The following is a 23,815-nucleotide window of genomic DNA, read 5'->3' as shown; positions in this document are numbered from 1 at the left end:
CATTGAACTATCCTAGCATGTAAAGATATTAGCACATTTGTGTGAAATCCCATTGAAAATAATTGAAGAACGACCTTGTGTATAATTCATTTCATGGACTCGGAGCATCCCAAAGGATTTTACAGCCAATTAGGGACATTTGGAATTGTACTACTTATTGAAATGTAGGAGGCTAAGCAGTCAATTTGCACACAGCTGGGTCTCTCACAACAGCAATTAGGTAATGAGCGTATTGTCTGTTCTAGTGATGTTGTTTCAGGGATAAACATTGGCCAGAGCACCATCGGGACCTTCAAAGTCTCATTTGGTAAAAACGGTGTGGGCCACTTGAGAGGACAGACAGAGCTTTGTTTAACATCACCTGCTAAAGGCAGCACCTCTGACGGTTCAGTGCTGAAAATGTCAGCCTAGCCTGTGCTCAACACCACCATCTTGTCAGAACTGCACTCAATAGAATTTCACACAAACATATTAACATGTTTGAATGATAATGTCACAACCACAACTTTACATCAATAACCTGGAAGGTTACACCCGGTTACAAATCTTGGGTATTAAAATAGATTAAACAGAGAAATAAAGAAAAATCTAAAGTCCTATATTATAGTTCTTCATAGTATAAATTAGGAAAATAAATATTTAGTTTAAATAAATAAAGATTCGACATTTGCTGGCACCTCCATGCAAAGTTGCTAAGCTTTGGATGAAATGGTAAAGCAACGCTCCATCTCTTCCTCAATCAGGTATCAAAAATCCCATAGCAGACTTCTCAAGAAGACATAGCTCTCAGGTAACAGCATTACCTAGTTATTTATCTCATCAGCTCTCTTTGAATAATGGCTCCTTTTGCATTCCAGTTTTAATTCATCCACTATTGGTGGGCAGGTCTGGGGGCCTGAACTCGAAGCTCTGGACTGCTATCTCTCCACCTCTGGTTCTTTCCTCCTTTCAGACACTCCTTAAAGTCTACATATTGACCAAGGTTTTGATCATCTAACGTAATACCTCCTTAAGTAGCATAATTGTCATATCTTGTCCGCATAACTGAAGCCCTTGGGAATATTTCATTACATTAAAGATGTTATCAAAACACAAATTGCTGGTGTTTTGCTGCTTGTGTGACTTTGATCTAGTTTAATGACTCTTTTCTATGTTACAACTGTGCCTACGGGTCAAAATTACTTCATTTGCTGCAAACAGCAAGTTGTTCACTTCCTGTAGAGTTGCAGGCGTTCAGAGGATGTTGGGGAATTTTTGTTTCTGCAGAAACCACAGACTGATGACATACAAGAGCATGGCCAGAGCTTGTGGCCTGCATGGTCAGAGTAGAGGAAGCTGCACCAAGTTCCCTGCTAGTTTTGTGCACAGTCTGCTTTGCTGAGGCTACAGAATTCTGGTCTTGTTAAAGCTTTGTCCAGGACGAAAAGGGCTTAGTGTTAAATTGAGACAGCAACAAATTTCTTTTCCCACCAGTTTTCTACAATTCTTACTCTTGTTTTCAAATTGCACTCTACCTTCTTCCAGCCTGACAATTCTCTGACATCTTGCCTTCATTGTTTAGACCTTTGAATATGGGAATTGGGATGTCATGCTGAGGTTGTACAGAATATTAGTGAGGCCTCTTCTGGAATACTGTGTACTTTCTGGTCATCCTGCTGTAGGAAGATTATTATTAAATTGGAGAAGGCTCAGAAAACATTTACCAGGATGTTGCTGGGAATGGAGTGTGTTTCAGTTAGGCTGGACAGACTGGGACTTTTTTTCACTGGAGCATAGGAATTTGAGGGCTGACCTTTTATAGAGGCTTACAAAATCATGAGATATAGGGTTTTTTCCCCTGCAATGGGGGTGTTCAAAATTAAGGATCATACTTTTTAAAGTGAGAGGAGAAAGACTTAAAAAGAACATGAGGGCAACTTTTTTCACACAAAGGGTGGTTAGTGTGTGGAATGAACTGCCCGAGGAAGTGTGGATGCAGGTACAGTCACAACGTTTAAGAGACATTTGGATAAGTACATGAATAGGAAAGGTTTGGAGGGATATAGGCCAAACACAGACAAGTAGGAACAAGATTGTTGTGGACTAGTTGGACCAAAGGGTCTGTTTCCATGCTGTATGACTCTATCTCAGTATGCCTGACTCCTAGCCCCTCTCTCACCCATGCGTGCACACACACTCATGCACACGATTTTAGGTGATCCACATGGCAGCTATGTTATGCTCTGAAATGCCCTTTCTAAACCTTGGTATAGCTCTAATTCTTTAAAATGTGCCTCGAATGCTACCTCTTTGACCAAGCTTATGTCAGAGGTAATGTTTAAGGTGCATTTTAAAGGAGAGGCACCAAGGTTTAGAGGGAGCATTTCAGAGCAGAGCATAGCTGCTATAAAAGCCTCTGCTCCCATAGCTCAGTATCAACCCTTTTGATCATATATTGGTATATGTTCTAAGACCCAAAAGGCAGTATCCATGATGCAGTTGTTATCCACTACCAAAAGAAAAGCAGGAACTTGCTGGTACCTCAGCTGAATGTAAATTAAGGCAGTGAGGGACAGGAGGAGGTATAGAAACTGTAGCCAGGTCCGTTCCTGTCGTCATCCAGCTTCACCTGATTCACACTTTCCCAGCTGGGGTCAGTGGAGGTCAATCATGATCAGGAATGAGGCCGATCCTGTTAAAACAGGCAGAGGGAAAGCTCATGGCTCTGAGAACTGTGGTGAATGTTGGTTAATTTAAGAAGGAAAGCAGTGGCGTTTATACAGTATCTTTCTCCACTTATTTCAAAAGGCTTAACAGCCAATGAAGTATATTTTTGAAGTTCAGTTGACACTGTAACTTTGGACTAGTTAGCAAGCTTCCATGAGCAGAAATGTTGTAATGATTAGAATGTGGAGAAGGCGTCACTAAATATTGGTGTCAGTTTGATTACCACTGCACTTTCAGTGTTAATTAACCTTGTCTCAGTGATGTTAGCAAAATTTCCTCCCTCCTTGACTACTTGTTACTTTTGCCAACTGAGTATCAAAGAAATCTTAAACAATTACTACTTTCCTGACTGAGTAGGTAAATCCCTCGGACATTTGAACAGATGTGACATTTTGGTAACTTGTCATTATTTCATAGTTTTGTTTTTTTCTCCCAGAAGAGTCAGAAATCTAAAACTCTGGTTAAAAGTAGCAGACCCTGCAGCCATAATTCCTCGATGGGACTTTGAATATTGTAAGCCGGATAACTGATTAGGTTCACAGGGCACAAAAGGTGCTTGCAAAAAAAAGATAGTGCAGTGATTAATGCATCTGTAAATGCTCTGCACAGAAAAGCTTTGTTTAAATAGGGATTGCATAAACTTTCCATGGTCAAAACCTTAGTAGGAGGAGGAATAGTAAATTATGTTGAGTTGAAAGAGCAGGCTGTTTCAACCTATTCTTTCTCGTACTGTTTTAGCTGCTTTTCTGTCTGAATTAGTTGGTGCAGATTCTTTTTAGACATTTAGAAAGTTAAAGAGCCAGTGCTGAATACTGACATCAGTTTTATTATAAGTGCACTAAAGTGTTAACTAACCTTAAGCTCAATTGGTAGCGCTCTTGTCTCAAAGCCCAAGATTTATGAGTTCAAGCCCAATCCAGAGATTCATAATCATGGGAGCAACTTAGTTGCTCAGTGGGGTCTGCACCCACTCTGAATAATCAAAGGGTAAGTTGACAGTCATTTTCCCGGTCTGCTGGCAAAATGGGTAACCCCAGTGTCCAGATAAACTATCGCACCACTGAGGGGAGTTCACAGAACTACAAATCTCACTGCTGGAGAGGTTTTACATCAGCTCAGCAGGACCTGCCTGAGTGGCCCCAGTACGGGAGCAAATGTTTTAAAATTCCTCCCAAGGGTGCCTCTGGAATGGAGATACCTACTTGAGCTCAATGGTGATGACTATTGGAGACATTATTGAGACTCCAAAAAGGTGGCTTAGTGGTTAGCACTGCTGCCTCAGCGCCAGGGATCCGGGTTCAATTCCTGCCTCAGGCTGTGTGGAGTTTGCACATTCTCCCCATGTCTGTGTGGGTTTCCTCCAGGTGCTCCGGTTTCCTCACACAGTCCAAAGATGTGCAGGTCAGGTGAATTGACCATGCTAAATTGCCCATAGTGTTAGGTGCATTAGTCAGGGGTAAATGTAGAGGAATGAGTCTAGGCGGGTTGCTCTTCGGAGGGATGTGTGGACTTGTTGGGCCGAAATCTAAACTACCTACACACTGAGGTGGCAGTGTGCAGTGTCAGCCCGGTGACCTATCTCGTGGCTACCCATAGGAAGGTTACCCCTGGCCATCTGTGTGGCTCAGGATCCAGGTAAGCTCCCAGTTAGGAAGACAAATCGTATATTGGCCTTCACTGCAAGAGCATTTGAGTTCAGAAGTGGGGATGTTTTACTGCAGTTATACAGTTTTCTGGTGAAACCAGATCTGGAGTATTGTATGCAGGTTTGGTCTCCCTATCTAAGAAAGGATATACTTGCCACAGAAGGAATGTAGTGAGGTTTGCTCAGCTGTAATGGGGATGACAGTCTGTCCTGTTTTGAGAGATTGCTTTAACTAGGTCTGCATTCACTAAAGGTAGATGGATACGAACAGGTCTGATTGGGTCCTATCACATTCTATCAGGGCTGGACAGACTGAATGCAGAGAGGATGTTTCCCCTAGTTCAGGAGTCTTGACGAGAGGGTTATAGCCTCAGGAGATGAGGTAAATCATTTAGGACTGAGATGAGTAAACATTTCTTCACTCAAAGGATAGTGAACCTGTGAAAGTCACTGAATTCTATTCAAGAAAGCGAGGGAGAGAAATTTCTAGATTTTAAAGGTATGGGGAGAAAATGGGAATATGGCACTGAGAAAGAGGGTCAGCAAGCTCAAAATTATCTACTCCTAGATTCTATGTTTCTACATCAGGACTCTCCTTACATCTAGAAAATTCTAGTCTCTACTACCCTGCATTCTAAATATTTAATAACTTTTGAGTTTAAAAACATGTTTTCTATGCATTAACAGCAATGGGGGGGGAAAATCCCTCAAGGCAATTTATTTGAATAAATGAATCAGTATTAAGTTGCCAGCATAAATAGCAGATCACCTGAAAATAATGTTGATTTCTGCCAACACACTGCTTTGAGACTCACTTGGCACTGGCGACAGTTCTGGTCCATAACCACATGCAAACTGTATTCTGACATTCAAATGCAGTCCCACCCACCTTCCGTTTCTTTGTGACAAAACTTCTCTAAACAGTCTCACTTATTGCTTTCATCTTTTGTCAAAGTCAAGTTCCTGTTTCAGTGCTGAGGTTAGTTGCCCTTATTTGGAAGTAATAATAACTTCCAGTTCTGTTTCCTATAGCTAACTCATTGTTCACATTTATAGTGTTCTACAGCATTATTGAACAGCGACTGACTCAGTGTGACACACTGGCTATTAAAAGGTGAAAGGTTAGTGATAAATAGTCAAATAGCTGTACCTCCTGTACTGAAATCCTGCAGGGAATAAACTACATACAAGCCTGGCCAATAACTGCAAGCCACCAGAAATATTCAGGTCAGAAGTCTGAGTTTACAGCTAATACAGAATTTAGATAAATAAACAGGTCAACTGTTTACCTGATTCAGATTGCATAATGAAGTAATAATGAAGTTTCAATTTGATGCAGTTAGATTGAAACCAGGAACGTGTTCTCAGTTGGCTGTGTCTATTTTGCTGTTGTATTTATCTCATTAAGATCCTCTCCATTCAAGGCTGAGGGGTTATGGTTTTCTTGACTCGATTGGCTGATTTGGGTTCATGCTTCACTGCCTTGCCTCTGAGGCCTTGAATGTTTTCCACGTAAACTGGAAACCAGAACTGAAGGTGGAGACATGCTTCAGTCATTTCATAAAAGAGAAATGTCGGTCCTGGACATAACTGAGCTCATTACTACTGTATTTGGACTCCAATTCTTTCATCTTGGCCCTCGGCCAAGTTAACATTCACAGATGTTGGGGAAACGCATGTTATAAATGCTGACTTCTTGTCTCAGCAAGTTTGTACAATGCACAGTGTTTTATGGCACAAGCTTTAGCATTCCAGTAAGTGTACTAACGGGGAGATTCAAACTAGGAAGCAACAGCTTCCATTTATTGGGCCCTTTTGACTTGGAGGAAATCATGTTAGAACAATAATGCAGCAGGAGGGAAAGGAGAATTTGAAGGCATAAAAAAAGAGAGAAATTATGCTCTAGAGTGTTTTTAAAAACCGAAAAGCAGCAAGGTGGGGATGTGGGTAAGGAGCCCCAGTGGGAGGAAGTGTGATAATGGAGCAGAATAAGAGGTGAAAGCTGATAGAGAGGATCAGGAGACACATGGCAGGAGTTTGTCATTTGGGTAAGATGAGGCAAAACCACAAATTCTGTAAACAACATCTCAAGGCATAGGGAATCAATGAATGTTATGTAAAATGAGTATAGAATGAATGAGGTAACTTGAACCACCAGGCTGAATGTATTTCGTTAATGATTATTTCATGATGTGAGTGCTGCTGGCAAGGCCATCATTTGATGCCCACCCCTAATTGCCCTTGAACCGATTTGGCTTGCTGGGCCATTTCAGAGGGCAGTAACTTTTTTGTGAAGGCTGTTGGAGCATTTGAACCTGCACCTTATCTCCTCAGCTAGGAACAACACCTCTTTTATTTGCAGTTTCAGGATGGTTTATGCAAAATGAATCTGACACTATCGACCAAAAGGCCAAGCTTGTATTATTTAACACTGCTGAGCCCCTAGCTCTTTCAGTAGCCTTGGCAATGGATGCTAACCACATTTAGGCCATCTTTCATGTGAAATTATACTCTCCAATTGTCACCAATGACATATGTGCTAGAACTCTGAAAATTACTATCGTGCCAATGAAATTATTAATCCTCAGTTGCATGGCCTGGTGTTGAAATATCAGACAACAGGAGATTTTGTGCTTGTACACGACGTTTTCTCTTAATAAGGGTGAATGTGAAATCTTATCTGTGTGCACTGTGGATTGAACAACAGGAAATGAAGCACAAAACTCCACATCCCTTAGCTAATGGAATCCCTCTTTTAGCCAAAAGTGAGAGATTGCTTTATTTCCTAAGTAGTTAGTGATCCATTAATGATGTTGAATAAACATAGACCTTTGAAACATGTAGTTTGTTTAGCTGTTCAAGTAATGTCAGAAAATGGACGTTTATCGTTACATGTAACCCTTTCCTCTTCAAAATATCCTGCTAACCAGCTGCTGTTATCCAGAATTTTTATGAGAAGTAAATACTTTTTTCTTGCATATGTGTACTTTATTAGGTACTCTTAAGCCCAGTAAATTTGTTAAAATGTTTGAAGCAGCACAGGGATAGGATTTACAAGCTTCCTGGAATTAAAGTAATCCCATTGGTAGTGCAACAGGCAACACAGGAGAGAAATCACTGGTGAATTGTGTGGGTTTTCAGCGTTATTTGAAGACATTTTTATTTGTTAAGTGAAACATTGCAGATGAAGTAGTTGGAGGTGAGAGGTCACACAATGAAACCTAACCAGAGGGAGTGACCAGTGGAGAGAATTCACTGTTGTGCACCCCCTTGAATGTTGCCCACTGTGCTTTAGACTTTTTTTTTTGTTTAACCATTCGTTGTTCAATTTATTCACAGTCACAGCTTGGACATATGCAGTAAAATCAACAAAGTAAGGTCTGAAGTCTTTAGCCCTACCGTGCTTCCTACAAACTTCCATTCCTCATTCTCATTGCTATCAAAAATATGACACTCAGCAAGCCAGCCCCCTTGTGGTACATAAAGCCAGTGTTTCACAGACCTCTTCTCTATAATCCCATTTCAAGGCTTGAAGGTTGACAGGACCCTCAGTGAGATCTTTGAGAGTCTCGGTAGCCTGCCTGTTGGAGCAGGATTAAGACTGATGTAACTCCGAGCTTCCTAGTAGCTGTTGGTGCCTTGGAGCACATGACCCTAAAATTTCAGTTTGTGATCCCACGTTGATCCTGACCCCCACTTTGGAAAACTCTGGATTAAGGAAGCATTTGGCTTCTCATCATGTCCCTGAAACTCAGCATTTAATGTCATCCTGAACACCGGATAGTGATTCCTATGCCTTTCTCTGCTAACTTTCACTAATGTTAAAAACAATTTTCTTAGAATCCCTTCAGTCTGGAACTAGGCCGTTTGGCCCAACAAGTCCACACTGGCTCTCCGAAGAATATCCCACCAGACCCATTTCTCTAGTCTATTACTCTACATTTTCCCCTAACCTACATGTTCCTGAACACTACGGGCAATTTAGCATGGCCAACCTACACATCTTTGGACTGTGGGAGGAAACCAGAGCACCCAGAGGAATCCCACGCAGACACTGGGAGAATGGTGCGAACTTCACACAGACAGTTGCCCAAGGCTGGAATCGAACCAGGGTTCCTGGCGCTGTGAGGCAGCAGTGCTAACCACTGAGCCACCATGCCACCCCTTCTTCTCACTTCTAACTTCCTGTTTTTCACATTTATCTGAAAATGGTTCCTGAAATGTTGTTTTGATTTTGCCACATGGTTTTTATTTTTGACTTGCTTCTTCAGAAATTGCTATTTGTCCCAACAACCATGAGGTTCACATTTACAAGAAAGAAGGGTCCAAGTGGAACAGGATTCATGAGTTGAAGGAACACAGTGGCCATGTGACAGGTGAGACCCACTGTACACCATTCTGTTGTATGTCGGGCAGTGCAAGACATCTGTGTTCATACAAGCTCCCTGCATCAGAGCAGACTTACAGCTTAGTGGCTTATCCATGATGAGCCTCATCACAGGCCAGTCTTCTCGACTTTGGATTTCATGAAGCTGAAATGATTTAAAATAGTTTTCAAATAAATTATTGTAATAACATTCGCAAATAAGGAAGAAAGAACATTTCATTTATATAGTGCCTTACACAATCACGTGGTGCCTTGAGGTTTTTCAAAGCCAATGTACTTTTGAATAGTAGCAAGAGCTAATGCAAATAAAAATACCTTTTTATTTAATGGTTTAGTGTCCCTAGAGGACTCTGTCCAACATTTCGGCTATTCTAAGTTCCAAATGTAATAATTTCCTTCAGTAGTTTAGAATCATTGCTGCTAGAATATAGCATAAGTAACAGGATTACACTATTATACACCAATATAGAACGTATACTATAGAGATATTCAAATATATTTTAGGAAACTTATGCCAGTGTAAGGTGTACAATATAGTTCAATATATCACATACAAGACATATTCCAGTATGACATACACAAGTATAATACATCCAAAATATTTCAGGTTCCCCAAGACAGGAATGTACTGTAAACAATCAGGTACATTCCATTATAACTGAGATGCACATGCAGCCTGTACACACAGGCTAACTGAGGTATGGGCAGTGAGTACATGCAGTAAAATCCTTGCAATCCAGTATATACCTCCAATATAACATTCAAGACTAAGAATCTCCAATAGTTGTATTAAAATTCAAACACTTCAGTAAGTTGTGAGATAGAAGCACCTAATGTGAACTAAATGGTGTCAGACCAACTCGCCTACATCCTCATCGGACACTGTCTGCTCCAGCCCAAATGGATTGTGCTCCTATTTATGTTCTTTAGGAGCCACCCACCTCAAACCTGATCAAATGTCAACCTATTCCTTTCTCTAACAAGGTTCTCCTTGTACCTTCATGCTATTCAGTTTCTTTTCAATTATTTATTGGAGTTATTAGTCATTCTCTTACATTTCTGTCTACAAACCATCCCTACCTTTGGTCAGCTTTAGTTGCTGTTGATGACTTCTCATGTGGTGCAGATATATTAAGAACTTCTAGATGCTCTTGAGGATCTATTCTTTCTTTCTATCTTGTGATCAATCCAAACCAATAATGTTGTTCTTGAATTAGGGATTGGCTGGGCTCCAGAGAGCAATCGAATTGTGACCTGTGGCACTGACCGTAATGCCTATGTCTGGACCCTGAAGGGAAATGTTTGGAAGCCTACTCTTGTTATTTTAAGAATCAACCGTGCTGCCCGCTGTGTGAAGTGGTCACCAAAGGAGAACAAGTTTGCGGTGGGCAGTGGATCACGAGTGATTTCTGTCTGCTATTTTGAGCAGGACAACGATTGGTGAGTTTGCAGCAACTGTAATATGAAATACAACTAAAGGAGCAGGTACAGTCAGATCTTCTATAAGGCGATGTGCAATCCCATGTAATAGAAAAATCGTGCTTTAGAAACAGCACTGTGATAGTGTTGGCACTGTAATTGTGCTACACCCAACACACGTTTTTAAAGGTTCACATTGTGGAAACAGCGTCCCCAGTTCATCAATTGCACGACAGTGAATTTGTGTTGACGAAACGTGCGTTATAACAGAACGACCTGTCCAAACTAATGCAGAGTACAGAGCTGCTTCTGTTCATCAATAAACCATTGACAGTGAGAGGTCAGCCAATGGCTGCTGTTGGAAAGGTCAGATATTGCACAATTGATGAGCTTTCAGATCCTTGTCAGTCCCAAAGCACTGCAGAGACAACTGAGTATTTTTGAATTATAGTCTAAGGAACATGGTTTCAGTTTAGGCATAGCAAGTCCTACAAGCAGCAATGATTGTCTTAGATTGGTTGGTTGAGGGATATGATCTGGGGACTTCTGCTCTCTCAGTAGTGTTATGGGATCTTCCGTGTTCCCTGTAGAGTATGCAGTGAGCTTTAGTTTAGTATCTCATCTGACGGAAGGTACATCCAAAAACGCAGCACGGCCTCACTACCTCACTAAAGTGACAGGTCTTTTTCTAGTCTCTTGAGTAGGAATGGAAGGAGGCTTCAATCCATAATCACTTGACTCAGCAAAAATGGTACTGACCAAGTTACTGTTGACATTACTGTTCCATCAGTGCACAGGCTGCTGCAACAATATAAAGCAAATGTTTTGAATTGAATCAGACTGTTATACTTCACCTGCAGGTACTCTCTACTGAAAACGGAGTTTCTGAAATTCCATTAGGCAGTGCAAGTGTGCACCTTGATTATCCTAACTATCCACTCCAAGTTTCATTGCAAGGACCTGGTTACTTAAGAAATTATTCAACTGTGACAGGGAAACTCCCTCTGTCTTGGTTACTCAACTGTAAATGTCTCGATTTAATGAGGGTGTTAAACTAGCTAAAGTGGACGGTGGGGGGGGGGGGGGGGGAAGAGAGAGGTGGAGAAGCTGTCCTCTCATAGTCAGGCCCATTGCCCAGGCACCAAGAATGGACACTGAGAGGAAATAATGGGCATCTTTGCATCTGGGAGAGCTGGGGTGGCATTTCAATCTTTCAGTACTCACATTGCAGCCTGAATCAAAACTCCCCCATTCCCAATGGTCCTGCAGCAGATGGACAGGTTGAACTAAGTTTCTTGGGGGGAGTTGCTGGATTTTAATTAACACAAATGACACTTGGAGCAACTCCAAGAATTCTTAGTTGGGAAAATATCACACGTCACATTCTTTCCAAAGAAAGGGCTCTTCTGAGTTTGGGATTAAACCACCTTGAAGCTGCAGAGCAAGTGGTGCTGTGATCAATCACGACATAAGCAAGTTGCTGGAGAAACCCAGCAGGTCTGGCAGCATTTATGGAGAGAGTTAATGTTTCAAGTCCAGCGAGCCTTCCTCTGGATGGTTCGAAAGAAGAGTCACTGGACTTGAAACATTTACTTGGTTTCTCTCTCCACAGATGCTGCCAGACGAGCTGGGTTTCTCCAGCAGTTTCTGTTTTTGTGTGTTTCAGATCTCCAGCATCCAAAGTTCTTTTGTATTATTTCAGTGATCACTTTTGACTGTGGTACTTGGTGTCTGACAAGGAAAGTGTTCACTTTCCCAGCCCCAACAACTGTCGGCCAGGAGAGAAGAAAATTCTTATAACGTAGAAAACAATAGCACTTCTGGTGCCTGCTGTTAGATAAAATCTTGGATTAAGGTGAAAACTACGGGTGTACCAAGGAAAGAATGAATGAAACATACTTAAAGTATGGATTCTGTGTTCCACATCACATCAGGATTTCAACTTGCATTTTACAGGTGGGTTTGTAAACACATCAAGAAACCCATTCGTTCCACTGTACTGAATCTGGATTGGCATCCCAATAACGTTCTGTTGGCTGCTGGATCCTCTGACTTCAAATGCAGGTAATGTACTCAAGACTTGATGCATTTATCACTTAAAATGTACTTGGCAAGATTTGAAAAATTAATATTCAGTCTGCATGATATTTGATTTTATAATTGAAATTCATTGTTTGTTAGGAATTCACTTCCCCAGCGTAGTAGTCCAATGGCTACTTACCATGACACCCATCGCATGTGTTATAATTGAATAGGCCTGTGTCTCTGCTGCGTGTATTCTACATTGGAGTATACAATTTATATTCTACTAGAAGTATGACATATGTGGTTGTGTTGGGACACGAAGCAGTTAGAAACTCAGGCAAGTGTATGATAAGGGAATATAACTGTTGTAAATTATTGAAACCCAGGAAGTTAAAAAGGAGAAGCAAATTGTTTTTACACATACAATAATGAGAAAAAAATAGGAGTTGATATCGTTCTTGATCACCAGTCCTTATCACACTTACTGACTGTCTCCTATATTCACTGCTTTCCCTCTCCTGATTTCTTGCATTCAAGATTTCTCAGGGAAGGTGGTAATGTCACTGGATTAATAATCCAGAGTCTGGACTCATCAGTGTGATCGTGAAACTGTCAACTGATTGTTGTAAAAACCCACCTGATACCCTAATGCCCGTTATGGAAGGAAATCAGTCATCCTTACTTGGTCTGGCCAACATGTGACTACATATCCACAGCAATGTGGTTGACTCTTAACTGCCTTCTGAAATGGTCCAGCAAGCCATTCAGTTCAAGAAGAACAGAAGGAGCAGCAACAAATGCTGGCCTTACCAGTGATGCCAACATCCCACAAAAGAATAACTAAATTAAAATTTAGTATGTGAAGTAACGAGTGTGTGCATTGAAATCTATATCTCCAATTTCGATGTCACAATGACCCCAACACTGCACTAATGATTTAATCTGGTTTCATCTGAGGCACCGTTAAAGTTGCCAAGATAGATTTCAGTTGTTTGGCGCAGGGTGCTGGGGTAAAGAAAATCAGCCTCTGCTACTTGCTCATAGTTTGAAGCCTATTACTGAATGTCAGGGTCAATCTCATATGTGTGAAGTTCCATTAAAAAAGGCTCTCACCAGTCCCTCACAGATCTTATGCCATGAATTCAGGGAGGTAAAAAATAATAGCACTGAAGCTTCCCTGTTCTCTTAACTGAGTTTCATTACTGTCTGTGGATTTAAGACAAATAACTTGAAATATTACATTGAGTCTGCAATGCAAAATCCTTAAAGCTGAGCCAGAGTACAAACAAAGCAAAAGTAATAGGAGAAAAACTTTTGTTGCTTTGCAGGTAGCAAGGGTCTAGAAGGCATTGCTTGGAAACTTAGTGAAGGCAGGTTCAATCGAGGCATTCCAGAGGGGCATTGGATTATTATTGATAAAATAATGTGCAAGGATATAGGGAAAAGGCAGGAGATTGGTGCGAGGTAAAATAAACAATACAAGCATTATGGACCGAATTGCTTCTTTCTGTGTCATATCACTTTGTGATTCTGAGCCCACAATCATTGGATTTATCACCACTCCAGGGCAGATAGAATCTCAAGAATGCACAGTGCTTGGCAGTAGCTAGCTGTAGGAATGTAGTCTCGTTGCCAGCATTCTAACTACATTAATTTGTTCTCATCATTAGGGTTTTCTCTGCCTACATTAAGGAGGTTGAGGAGAAACCGTCACCCACACCATGGGGTTCAAAGATGCCATTTGGAGAGCTGTTGTTCGAGTCCAGTGGAACTGGAGGCTGGGTTCACGGAGTCTGTTTCTCAGACAGTGGGAACCGCTTGGTCTGGGTCAGCCATGATAGCACTGTTTGTGTCACCGATGCCAACAAGAAGTCAACGTAAGCCTCCATTTTAATTCATACATTCAACCCAGTTAGAGAACACATTTTCACGAAAAGTGATTTGAGGATGTAGTATCTTGCAAGTAAAAAGTACACTTTTTAAAAAAAAAAATTCAGACAGTATAGTAGTCATATTTACCATCAAACTGACACCAGTGTAGAGCCCCTCTCATGCCATGTGTTGATAGTGGTTACTTGTGATGGGCTTAAAGGTCATTGGACAAAAGATATTCACTAGTAAACCTTTTGAGGTTCAAGGTTTATAGGACTGTTGAGCAGGGTCCATGCGGCTACATACATTTCCAAATGAGAGCTCTTGTTCCAGAGTACATGTTTTATACTAAAAGGCTTCTGCACCATTCTCTAACTCAATCAGGATAATGCACACATTCCCAGTGGGTATTCTGGTCTTTCCATTAATGTAATACTTGTTGATTATAGGATAGAAAGTAGACTTCATTGTATGTGCTACTAATCCAATGCTCACATAATGACCAATTCTGGGGATTAACCTCCTGTGTCCCCAGGAGATATGCAATTTAGTTGGATCATTTCTTAGGCATCGTTGACAGTTGCCTGAGGTAGGCAATCAGACTCTTTCCTCTTCAACTTCCAGAGGAGCCCTTCAACATGTTGATGTCTCGAAGTCGGGCAGGTTTCAGGCTGACTTTGCTCCGTTTTATCAGCAATGGGTGCATCCTAGGGATGGCTGCCCCAGTCATGTTCAGTTGGAAAATAATTTCCATGGAACCAGTGAAAGTAAGATCCCTTCTCATCTCTCCCCATCAATGCTGCCTGTTGAGCTGTTCTCCCAGTGTCTTACACTCCAGCCTAATGTCCACATCCTTATCACATGCTGTGGGAAAACTGTCTGTGGAGTTGCAGCAGGTACCTGGAGCTGACTCAGATTTCAGGTACTCCATTGATCTCCTCATCAAGGTATGATATGACCTTTCACCCTGAAACCAGGTGCTACTGAGAGTCTAACTTGTGTTCCTTTTCTAGTCCTATTGATGACTAAAGCACATTGCTGCTCTTAAATGACTGTTGCCATATCTAACATTGCTCTCTTGCTATTTATGTAGCTGAGCAATACAGACAAGTCCCAACCCAACTTGCTGCTGCGTTAGCTGTGTGCAGAGATCTACAGTAGGCCTCAAGTTGCCTTGCCATTGGAATGTTAATGTGTTGGGGAAGGATACAGTTCGGATCTGTTGCAATAATATCTCATTGAGCCTTATGGCCTTGTTCTGTGCTGTGATGCCTCAGAAATTTAGCTCTGTAGTATTTAGAGGTTCCTGGGACTTTTTTCATTCTCTTTCTTGGTTTGCTACTGACCCAAGTTATTTTCTTATTTTCTTTTGTTCACAGGATTGCTACCCTTGACACAGCATCTCTACCTCTCCTGACTGTTACATTTATCACAGAGAACAGTTTAGTCGCAGCGGTAAGTCGCTTTGTAGAAATCTTCAGCTACTAGACTCATTTTGCAAGGTAGCAAAAGTGTTGCTGTGGCCACAAGGGACCAAGCTGTTTGGAGGATATTTCTTCTCTGCAAACTTGGCTGACAACTAGGAAACAGTCATAGTCAGTGGATACTTTTCAGGCTGGAGGAAGCTTTTGTATTGGCATTCCCCATGTGTTGTATTGGGGCTCTTGCTTTTCCTATAAGGTTTTTGTGAAGATCTGTAGCACTAAAATTGACGAGGATAAAATCATTGTTTCATTTGATATCGCAGCCCTAGTCGTCTCCATTGAATACCACTAGCCAAGGGAACAATTTGCCACACTACTAGAGGATCTGGTGACAATTATTCCAAGCAACACCATGACCACAGACAATATGCTCAAGTTTCTAGACCTTTGCCTTATCACCCACTTTGTCTTCAACAACCAGATATACCAACAGGTCAATGGCACACCAATGGGCTCTCCCATCTCAGGACTAATAGCAGAAGTAGTTATTCTGAGACTTGAAAACACAGCTGTTGCTGATCCAACCAAAACTATGGATACGATAAGTGGATGACATTTGTTGTGGAAGAAAAACACCACCTCATCAACAATATACTCAGTGGTATCAAGTTTACCAGGGAGGAAGAGAACAACCACCAACTCCCACTCCTCGATGTCATGGTAGAATGGCTGTAAACCCTCCATTGGTCATCCAAAGTATACAGGAAACCCACCCACATGGACCAGCTCAACTACAATAGCAACCATCCCAATGTCCACAAATGGAGCTATGTCAAGATACAATTTAAAATAGTTGTGGTTCTGTTCACCGAGCTGGGAATTTGTGTTGCAGACGTTTTGTCCCCTCTCTAGGTGACATCCTCAGTGCTTGGGAGTCTCCTGTGAAGCACTTCTGTGATGTTTCCTCCGGCATTTATAGTGATTGGTACCTGCCGCTTCCAGTTGTCAGTTCCAGCTGTTTGCTGCAGTGGACGGTATATTGGGTCCAGGTCGATGTGCTTATTGATTGAATCTGTGGATGAGTGCCATGCCTCTAGGAATTCCCTAGCTGTTCTCTGTTTGGCTTGTCCTATAATAGTAGCGTTGTCCCAGTCGAACTCTTGTTGCTTGTCATCTGAGTGTGTGGCTACTAAGGATACCTGGTCATGTCGTTTTGTGGCTAGTTGGTGTTGTTGATGAAATTGCGACTATCAGTTTTTGGCGAATACATTTTTAGGTGGTGTTCTTCCTCTTTTTGCAGTTCTGGTGTACTGCAGTGTGTTGTGGTCCTTTTGAACAGTGTCTTGCTGCAACTTCTTTTGTGTGTGTTGGGGTGGTTGCTTTCGTAGTTCAGGACTTGGTCTGTGTGATGAATTCTCCGTTCGGTGTTCTCTGTACCATCACGTCTGGGAATGGGAGTTGGTTGTCCTTTTCTTCCTCTACAACAGATGCCTAAGCAAAAGACAATGGAATGAGGACATGCCACAAGACTAGCCACACTACCATACATCAAAAACATTTCTGAACTGACAGCCAGACTACTGCGACCACTAGGACTCATAACAGCACACAAACCAACAGCCACTCTCAGACAACAACTCCCCAGGACGAAGGACCCGACACCCAGCATGAGCAAAATCCCATGCAAGGACTGCACAAGACACTACATAGGACAAAACAGGAAGACAGCTAGCGATCTGCATCCATGAACACCAACTAGCCACGAAACGACATGACCAGCTATCCTTAGTAGCCACACACTCAGATGACAAGCAACATGAATTCGACTGGGACAACACTACTATTATAGGACAAGCCAAACAGAGAACAGCCAGGGAATTCCTAGAGGCATGGCACTCATCCACAGATTCAAATCAATAAGCACATCGACCTGGACCCAATATACCGGCCACTGCAACGGACAGCTGGAACTGACAACCAGAAGCGGCAGAGACAGGCTACTATAAATGCCGGAGAAAACAGCACAGAAGCACTTCACAGGAGGCTCCCAAGCACTGAGGTTGTCACCTAGACAGGGGACAAAACATCTGCAACACAAATTCCCAGCTCAGCGAACAGAACCACAACAACGAGCACTCAAGCTACAAATCTTTGAACAGTTTAAAATAGCTGTGACACACTACAACATTTGGGGTACCTGTTCTTAGCAACGACTTTGTTCATCAGCTTTGTCTATCCATGTCTAACAGACAACACCAAGAAGTTACTGTACCTACCAACACAACGGGCACCTTACCCTATGTGAGGAACATATCAAAATTAACTACCAGACTGTTATGACCATTAGGTATTAGGGTGGGACACCAACCTACAGCCACACTATGTCACCTATTTACCAGCACCAAGGACCCCATACCCACAGCATGCAGGACCAATACAGTATACAAAATCCCTTACAATGTGCATTACATTGGACAAGTAGAAAATTAGCCATCCGACTTCTTGAACACCAATTGGCTGCTAAACACATGATCAACTCTCCCTCATCTCTGTACACACAGACCAAGAGGGCCATCAATTCAACTGTGCCAAAGTTACCATCCTAGGACAGGACAACCAGAGACAGGCAAGAGAGTTCTTAGAAGTCTGGTTTTTCAACCAAAGAAAGGCCATCAGGAAACACACAGGGCAAGTGGGAAAACCGCTGCAGAGAAGACCCAGAAGTGACACTCCTCTCAACAGACCGAACCAGAAAAGCCAAGTGGAATAGAACAACAGCGCTTCACGGAATTCAGACTGATGACGTTATCCAGTATGGTAACGGAAAATCTGCACAATAACCCAACAGCTCAGTGAACTAACCAACTACTTTGCCTATTTATACTAAATTATCTGGATGCTGGCATGCAGGAGATATTTTCAAAATTTGCTCCTCAGTGGTGTAGTCTGCAAAGTGTTAAACCTCCAAAAGGACATTGACACATTGGGAGGATAGGTGGCAGGTGAAGAGAATGCAGAGAAGTGCGAGGTTGACACACTTAGGTATAAACAACCAAGAGAGACAGTTAGAATAGAGGAGAGTGTTCTAAAGGGTGTTCAGAACTAGAGAAACCTGGCAGTATATGTGCATAAGGCATTATAAAAGGTAGCAGGACAGCTAAAGCATATAAATAAGAGCATGGAGGTTATAATAAATTTGTTAGATACTGGTCATTCCCTCAGCTGGAGTATTCAGTACCACATTACAGGAAGGACGGGAAAGCACAGGAGAGATTGCAGAAGAGGTTCACAAAAATGTTTCTAGGGACGAGAGGATTGATGAAGCAGTGGAACTCATTTCCTTGGGCCGGAGAAGGCCAAGAGGAGATTCGATAGAAGTTTTCAATATCATGTGGGGTCTGGTCTACTCAAACTGATCAAGAACCAGGGGACACCGCTTTAAAAGAGATTTACAATAAAACACAAAAACACAAGGTGAGAAAAACTGAGTAGTTAAGAGTCTAAAATGCATTGCCTGGACATATTAGTGGAAACAGGTTCAATGGAGGCATTCAAGAGGACATTTGGTGATTATGTAAACAGAAACATTGTGCAGAGTTATGAGGAAAAGGCAAGAAGATGATTGGTACTCAATTAAAATGCTCAGGGCCAGTGTAGGCTGGACGAGCCAAATGACCTCCCACTGCCCCATAACAATTCTATGAAAATCGTTATTTCGCATACTTGGAGGATGTCAGAACTTGAGATGCAGAGGTGATTTTACCGGAATGGTACCTGACACAAAGTAAATGAAAAGCTTGGAACAAGGAATTCCAGGTTCAAGCGATTTAATGAAACGCTAAAAATCATGGAGTTTGAGCAGAGTATATGAAGAGGTACTGTCTCCACTGGAGAAGACATAGATTTAAGATAATTGCCAGAAGAACCAACAAAAATGACGTACATCAATATCGTTACCGAAACATGACAAAATATCCCAAGGCACTCCACTCCACTCATTATACAACAGAGTTGCAAAAAGTCAGAAGATCAAACATCAATCAAAGAGAAGGTTAAAGAGTGTATCAGAAGAGAAAATTTGGTAGAGACAATTCCTCTGGCCTAGCAGCTCTCAGGGTGGTACTGTTATTCCAAGAATCCTTTATCCTACTATTGTTGCTCAATGCAGCTTCCCCAAAAAGATGACTCTCAGGTTGTTGGCTAACCCCGAACAAGACATTAAATTGTGCCCTTCGGGAACTATGAGACCATGTAGGGATTGAAAGTGAGGTTAAGAATGTGAAATCACGGTGTTTTTAACAAGGGTGTATTGCCTGGACACCCTTGTTTAAAAACTGTGATTTCACATTCTTAACCTCACTTTCAATCCCTTTCATCCGAGCAGAGAGGGGTATATCTATCAAATTGCTCATTGCTGCCAGTTAACTCGTACTGTCTATGTGCAGATATGAACTGTGAGCAAGGCCAACTTCTCACTGATCCTGTGAAAGTTAGCCTGACTAGATTTGCACATAGTGACTGGCCCTCAAGGGATCTTTAAAAAGGACTACATGTGTCTGGATATTCTCAGCCCAGCATTAGTTGGTGCCTTATTAAAAAAAAACAATTGGAAGGAGAAATCTTTTTGAAATTTTACATTTAATCACTTGTGTAGTATCTTACATAATGCATATCAATAAAAGATGACAGTAGGCAAAGAGAGCATAAAATTAATTCACTAGGTGAAAGCAATTTTGCAACTTAGTGGGACTGAGGGTTCAATTTGTATCTGCGGCCTTTTCTCAGGGTCACGACTGCTACCCAGTGCTGTTCACTTATGACAGCACCAAAGACACAGTGACGTTCAGCAAGAAACTGGATGTTCCCAAACAGAAGGTGCAAGGTGGAATGACAGCTTTGGCAAAGTTCAGGAACCTGGACAAAACCGCCTCAGCTGATAACAACACCACCAGCCTGGAGACCCTGCACAAGAACAGCATCAGGTAAGGAGTGCAGCTGTCTTCCAAAAGTACCACTTCACATTTCTGCTAATTGCACCATCATGAATTCTACAATTCTCCTCATTACCTGCCATTTTGATAAATTTGCTCTTTCCATTCAAGTCTAGGGCATTTTGTTTTAGGAGTACAGTAAGCATTAAACAGACTCTTGGTGTGAGGCTTAAATGAAAGACTTTTGAGAAACAAAACAGAGACAATCAAATGTTGTAAAATAGGTGACTCAAGCCAAGTTTTAAAACCGAAGCTTCTGGCCGAGAAGGAAGCTTTACAGTCCATACAAAACTGTCCTAACTCATTTGATCACCACTTTCTCCATTATTTTAACTGTTGCTGGTAAATAGTGATGGCTTAGGTTTGCCCATCAGTGCTTTCACAGGACTGGGACAAGCCAGCATTGGCTGTCCATCCTGTACCTGCTTCCAAGGAACTTTCAGTTGCAACATGACCTATGAGGAGGTATTTTCAGTGAAAAGTAAAGGAACCTCGCAACATACAAGTGTGTTCAGGGTGTTGATGCCTCCACCTCCAGTCCTGAGAGTTACAAATCTTGACTGCTACACTAATCCCTCAGATTGTAGCTCAGATCCACCCTACAGCTCATGAAAGAGCAGATGTTATATGACAAGTTTCCTGGAGGAATGTCATTGCTCAATAGATCCAAGAATCTGGAGGAATGACCGTCTCCAAAAGCATAAATTGTTCAGAATGTTCAACAAGATGGGAAAAGGGGTTGATACTGAGTGAGAAAGAAGAAATTAAGTTGTGCAGCTTAGTAGGAGTAAAGGGTTTCCAAGAGGCAGTGAAATGCAATGTGGAGAGGGTGTAAAGCAGCAGTCATCTGTAATGGAAAATTGGAGATGGTCATTGAAATCAGGCTTTGGAAAGATCAGAAACTACAATGAGATCAAAAATTGTTTAAGGGCAGTAGTTATACGATAGAAAATGGCTATGTATCACAGCTTATAAACATTGATCCAAATGATCTGGTCAATGAAAATCTATTACTTCAGAAAGATACTGAACACAACCAGGAATTTTGTTTTCCATCCAGTGCAGTTTAAACATTTATTTCTTGTAATCATTTCAGCATTCTGGGTGACTCAGTATTCCACACCCATGGAGATTGGCTTGAGAACAAGTCAGGCAGTCTATTATGCAATGTCTAACGTTGCATGTGCCATTGATTCACTTTTGTTTGCATTCTGATGTTTTGACTTTTTGCGCTTTGCCTTCCATTCCCCAATGAACAAGCAAAGACAGAATGACCTATTCTTAAGTCTGCGTGTCTTTATAGCATATTATGTCTGCTTCTGAATTAGTTCCATACGACAAAGACCTATTGTTAAATTTATTCACCTTTTTTAAAATGGTTTATACCTTGTGAAACCTAGTCAGTTTGGCAAGAGCAGTTTGTCAGTAAAAGAAACCAATTGATCTTTAAGGTTCAAAATTGCAGAGTTTTACTGAACAGAATCTTATGTTAGAATGAAAACCAAGGAACAACTTGATGACTCAAGTTGTTTCTTAACAGCTGACTTCCTAGATTTTTGTTATATGGTTAGCATAAATCAACCAGAACTCTACATAATATTGTATTATAATTATATTCTTAATCTGTTAAAAAGTAAATCAGATCCGATTTCTGGTCTCAAAACTACAAGTCTAGTAACTGTTTAAATTTTACATTTAGAGTGGGCTAACTTTCTAGTCCGCGCCCTTACTATTTGACAGCAAACTTCAGCAGGTGTTTGTGCATTTCAGCTGCGAAAATGCTGAGTGCTTCCAAGTGACAGCAAAGCAATGTGCTATTCTGCTTTATGTAAATTACTATGAACAATACCTCCTGCCTGATTTTAGTATTTGTAGATTTGAAAGGGATATCTAACTAAGACCTCAATTCTTCTTTTTTGTTACAGCCAAATTTCCATTGTTGATGGAGGAAAGAAGAACTGTTCTAAGTTTTGTACCACTGGTATGGATGGTGGAATGGCAATCTGGGATATTAAGGTAAAAGTTACACTGACTATTCCTCTCCACTTCTCCCAACACCCACACAAGATGCTACAACTCATTAAGTTGGGGTACAACCTGTAGAGTCACTGTTGCGATATAGCAACACAATCTAGTATGGTACTGAACTTCAGAAACAGGAGGCCTAATCTGTGATCTGATCTCAGCACTTGGAGCCAGTTACTATTTGTTTTGCACTCCCCCAACTCTAGTAAGATGTAAGGATATAGAATCAGTATTTCCATTTGGGCAATCACGGTAGGGGTGAAGGAAACAAGTCCCATCCCCATGCTGAAATGGAGAAACATTTCAAATTTTGACAACCTGTGTTAAAGGTGCAGTTTGTTGCTAGTTCTGCTACAGAACGCTTTTCTTGAAAATGTATTGATGTGGTTCATTCACTTCACTTACTTTCCAAATACCTCCCTGCTACTATCCAGTTGGTGTCTCAAATTTGTTTAATCCATGGTGCTGTGTTCAAACATCTGGCCACCAGGTGGTGTAACGAGTTGAGAGTCTCTTTCATCTTAACAGAAGAATCTCTTGGCATTAAATAACTATTGGGACTGGGTGCACAGCACAAAGCAGCCTACAGTTTGGCACAAACTGGAAAAACTCTAGCTTTAAAGTTGAAGGCCAGTTGGGAATTGAAAACATCCTACTGTTCTTGGAAATTGAATTTTTTTTCCAAGGTGATTTTACTCAAAACTTTTTCAGATGGAATATTTGAACCTTTGTCCTGTGATCTACTAATGGAAGACAAATTGGAGTGCGGCTTCTCTCATTACAGAACAGCATGATTAAAAACTTTTTTTTTGGAAAAAGTGCATTTGCAGATTCCTTGTCTTAAAATCTGAGGGTTTTTTGTTTTTTTTCTCCCTCACAGACGCTGGAAGCTGATTTGAAAGATTTGAAGATTGTCTGAATCATTGGACCAATGTCTTTTAAAATCTGCAAGTCCTTAAATTGCCCTGCCATTCTTTTTCACATACCTATGCTTAATGCAACATTTCAAATAAGGCAAAAAAAGTTGACTGAGTGATGCCCTTTCTTATAATCCATGTACCTGACCTTGCCTGGTACACTTAAAGGTACAGGAGTCTCAAATTCAGTGAATTGCTTTGCAAAGACTGTCTTACTTTTAAATGCTGCATATGGTGCCTTGGGCAAGTTCCATTTCGTGTCCTCAGGGGTTGTCAGTTTAAACTTAAGATTTTCTAAAATGAAGCAAGAATCTATGCTGTTTAATTAGTTCCAGACTATCTTTGCTGGTCATAAGATGAAATCTATCAAAATTCTTGAAGTAATAAAATTAACTAATCAAGCA

The 23,815-nt window shown here is 41.3% G+C and overlaps 1 protein-coding gene across 2 annotated transcripts in view; it reads left to right on the top strand.

Annotated features, from left to right (window-relative positions):
- arpc1b (actin related protein 2/3 complex, subunit 1B) overlaps positions 1-23,815 on the top strand; it is a 31,993-nt gene extending 8,178 nt beyond the window's left edge. For both annotated transcript variants that reach the window (XM_072559309.1, XM_072559310.1), the window contains 8 exons: positions 8,623-8,727; positions 9,956-10,178; positions 12,114-12,221; positions 13,853-14,059; positions 15,434-15,509; positions 20,264-20,460; positions 22,395-22,485; positions 23,375-23,815. In XM_072559309.1, coding sequence (XP_072415410.1) covers positions 8,623-8,727; positions 9,956-10,178; positions 12,114-12,221; positions 13,853-14,059; positions 15,434-15,509; positions 20,264-20,460; positions 22,395-22,485; positions 23,375-23,413 — 1,046 coding nt within the window. In that variant the 3' untranslated portion in view covers positions 23,414-23,815. The remainder of the gene's footprint in view (positions 1-8,622; positions 8,728-9,955; positions 10,179-12,113; positions 12,222-13,852; positions 14,060-15,433; positions 15,510-20,263; positions 20,461-22,394; positions 22,486-23,374) is intronic.

The sequence above is a fragment of the Chiloscyllium punctatum genome, chromosome 40 (genome assembly GCF_047496795.1).
Source record: "Chiloscyllium punctatum isolate Juve2018m chromosome 40, sChiPun1.3, whole genome shotgun sequence".
NCBI lineage: Eukaryota > Metazoa > Chordata > Chondrichthyes > Orectolobiformes > Hemiscylliidae > Chiloscyllium > Chiloscyllium punctatum.
The sequence above is the reverse complement of the archived record's forward strand: the minus strand, read 5'-3'. Positions and strand labels throughout refer to the sequence as shown.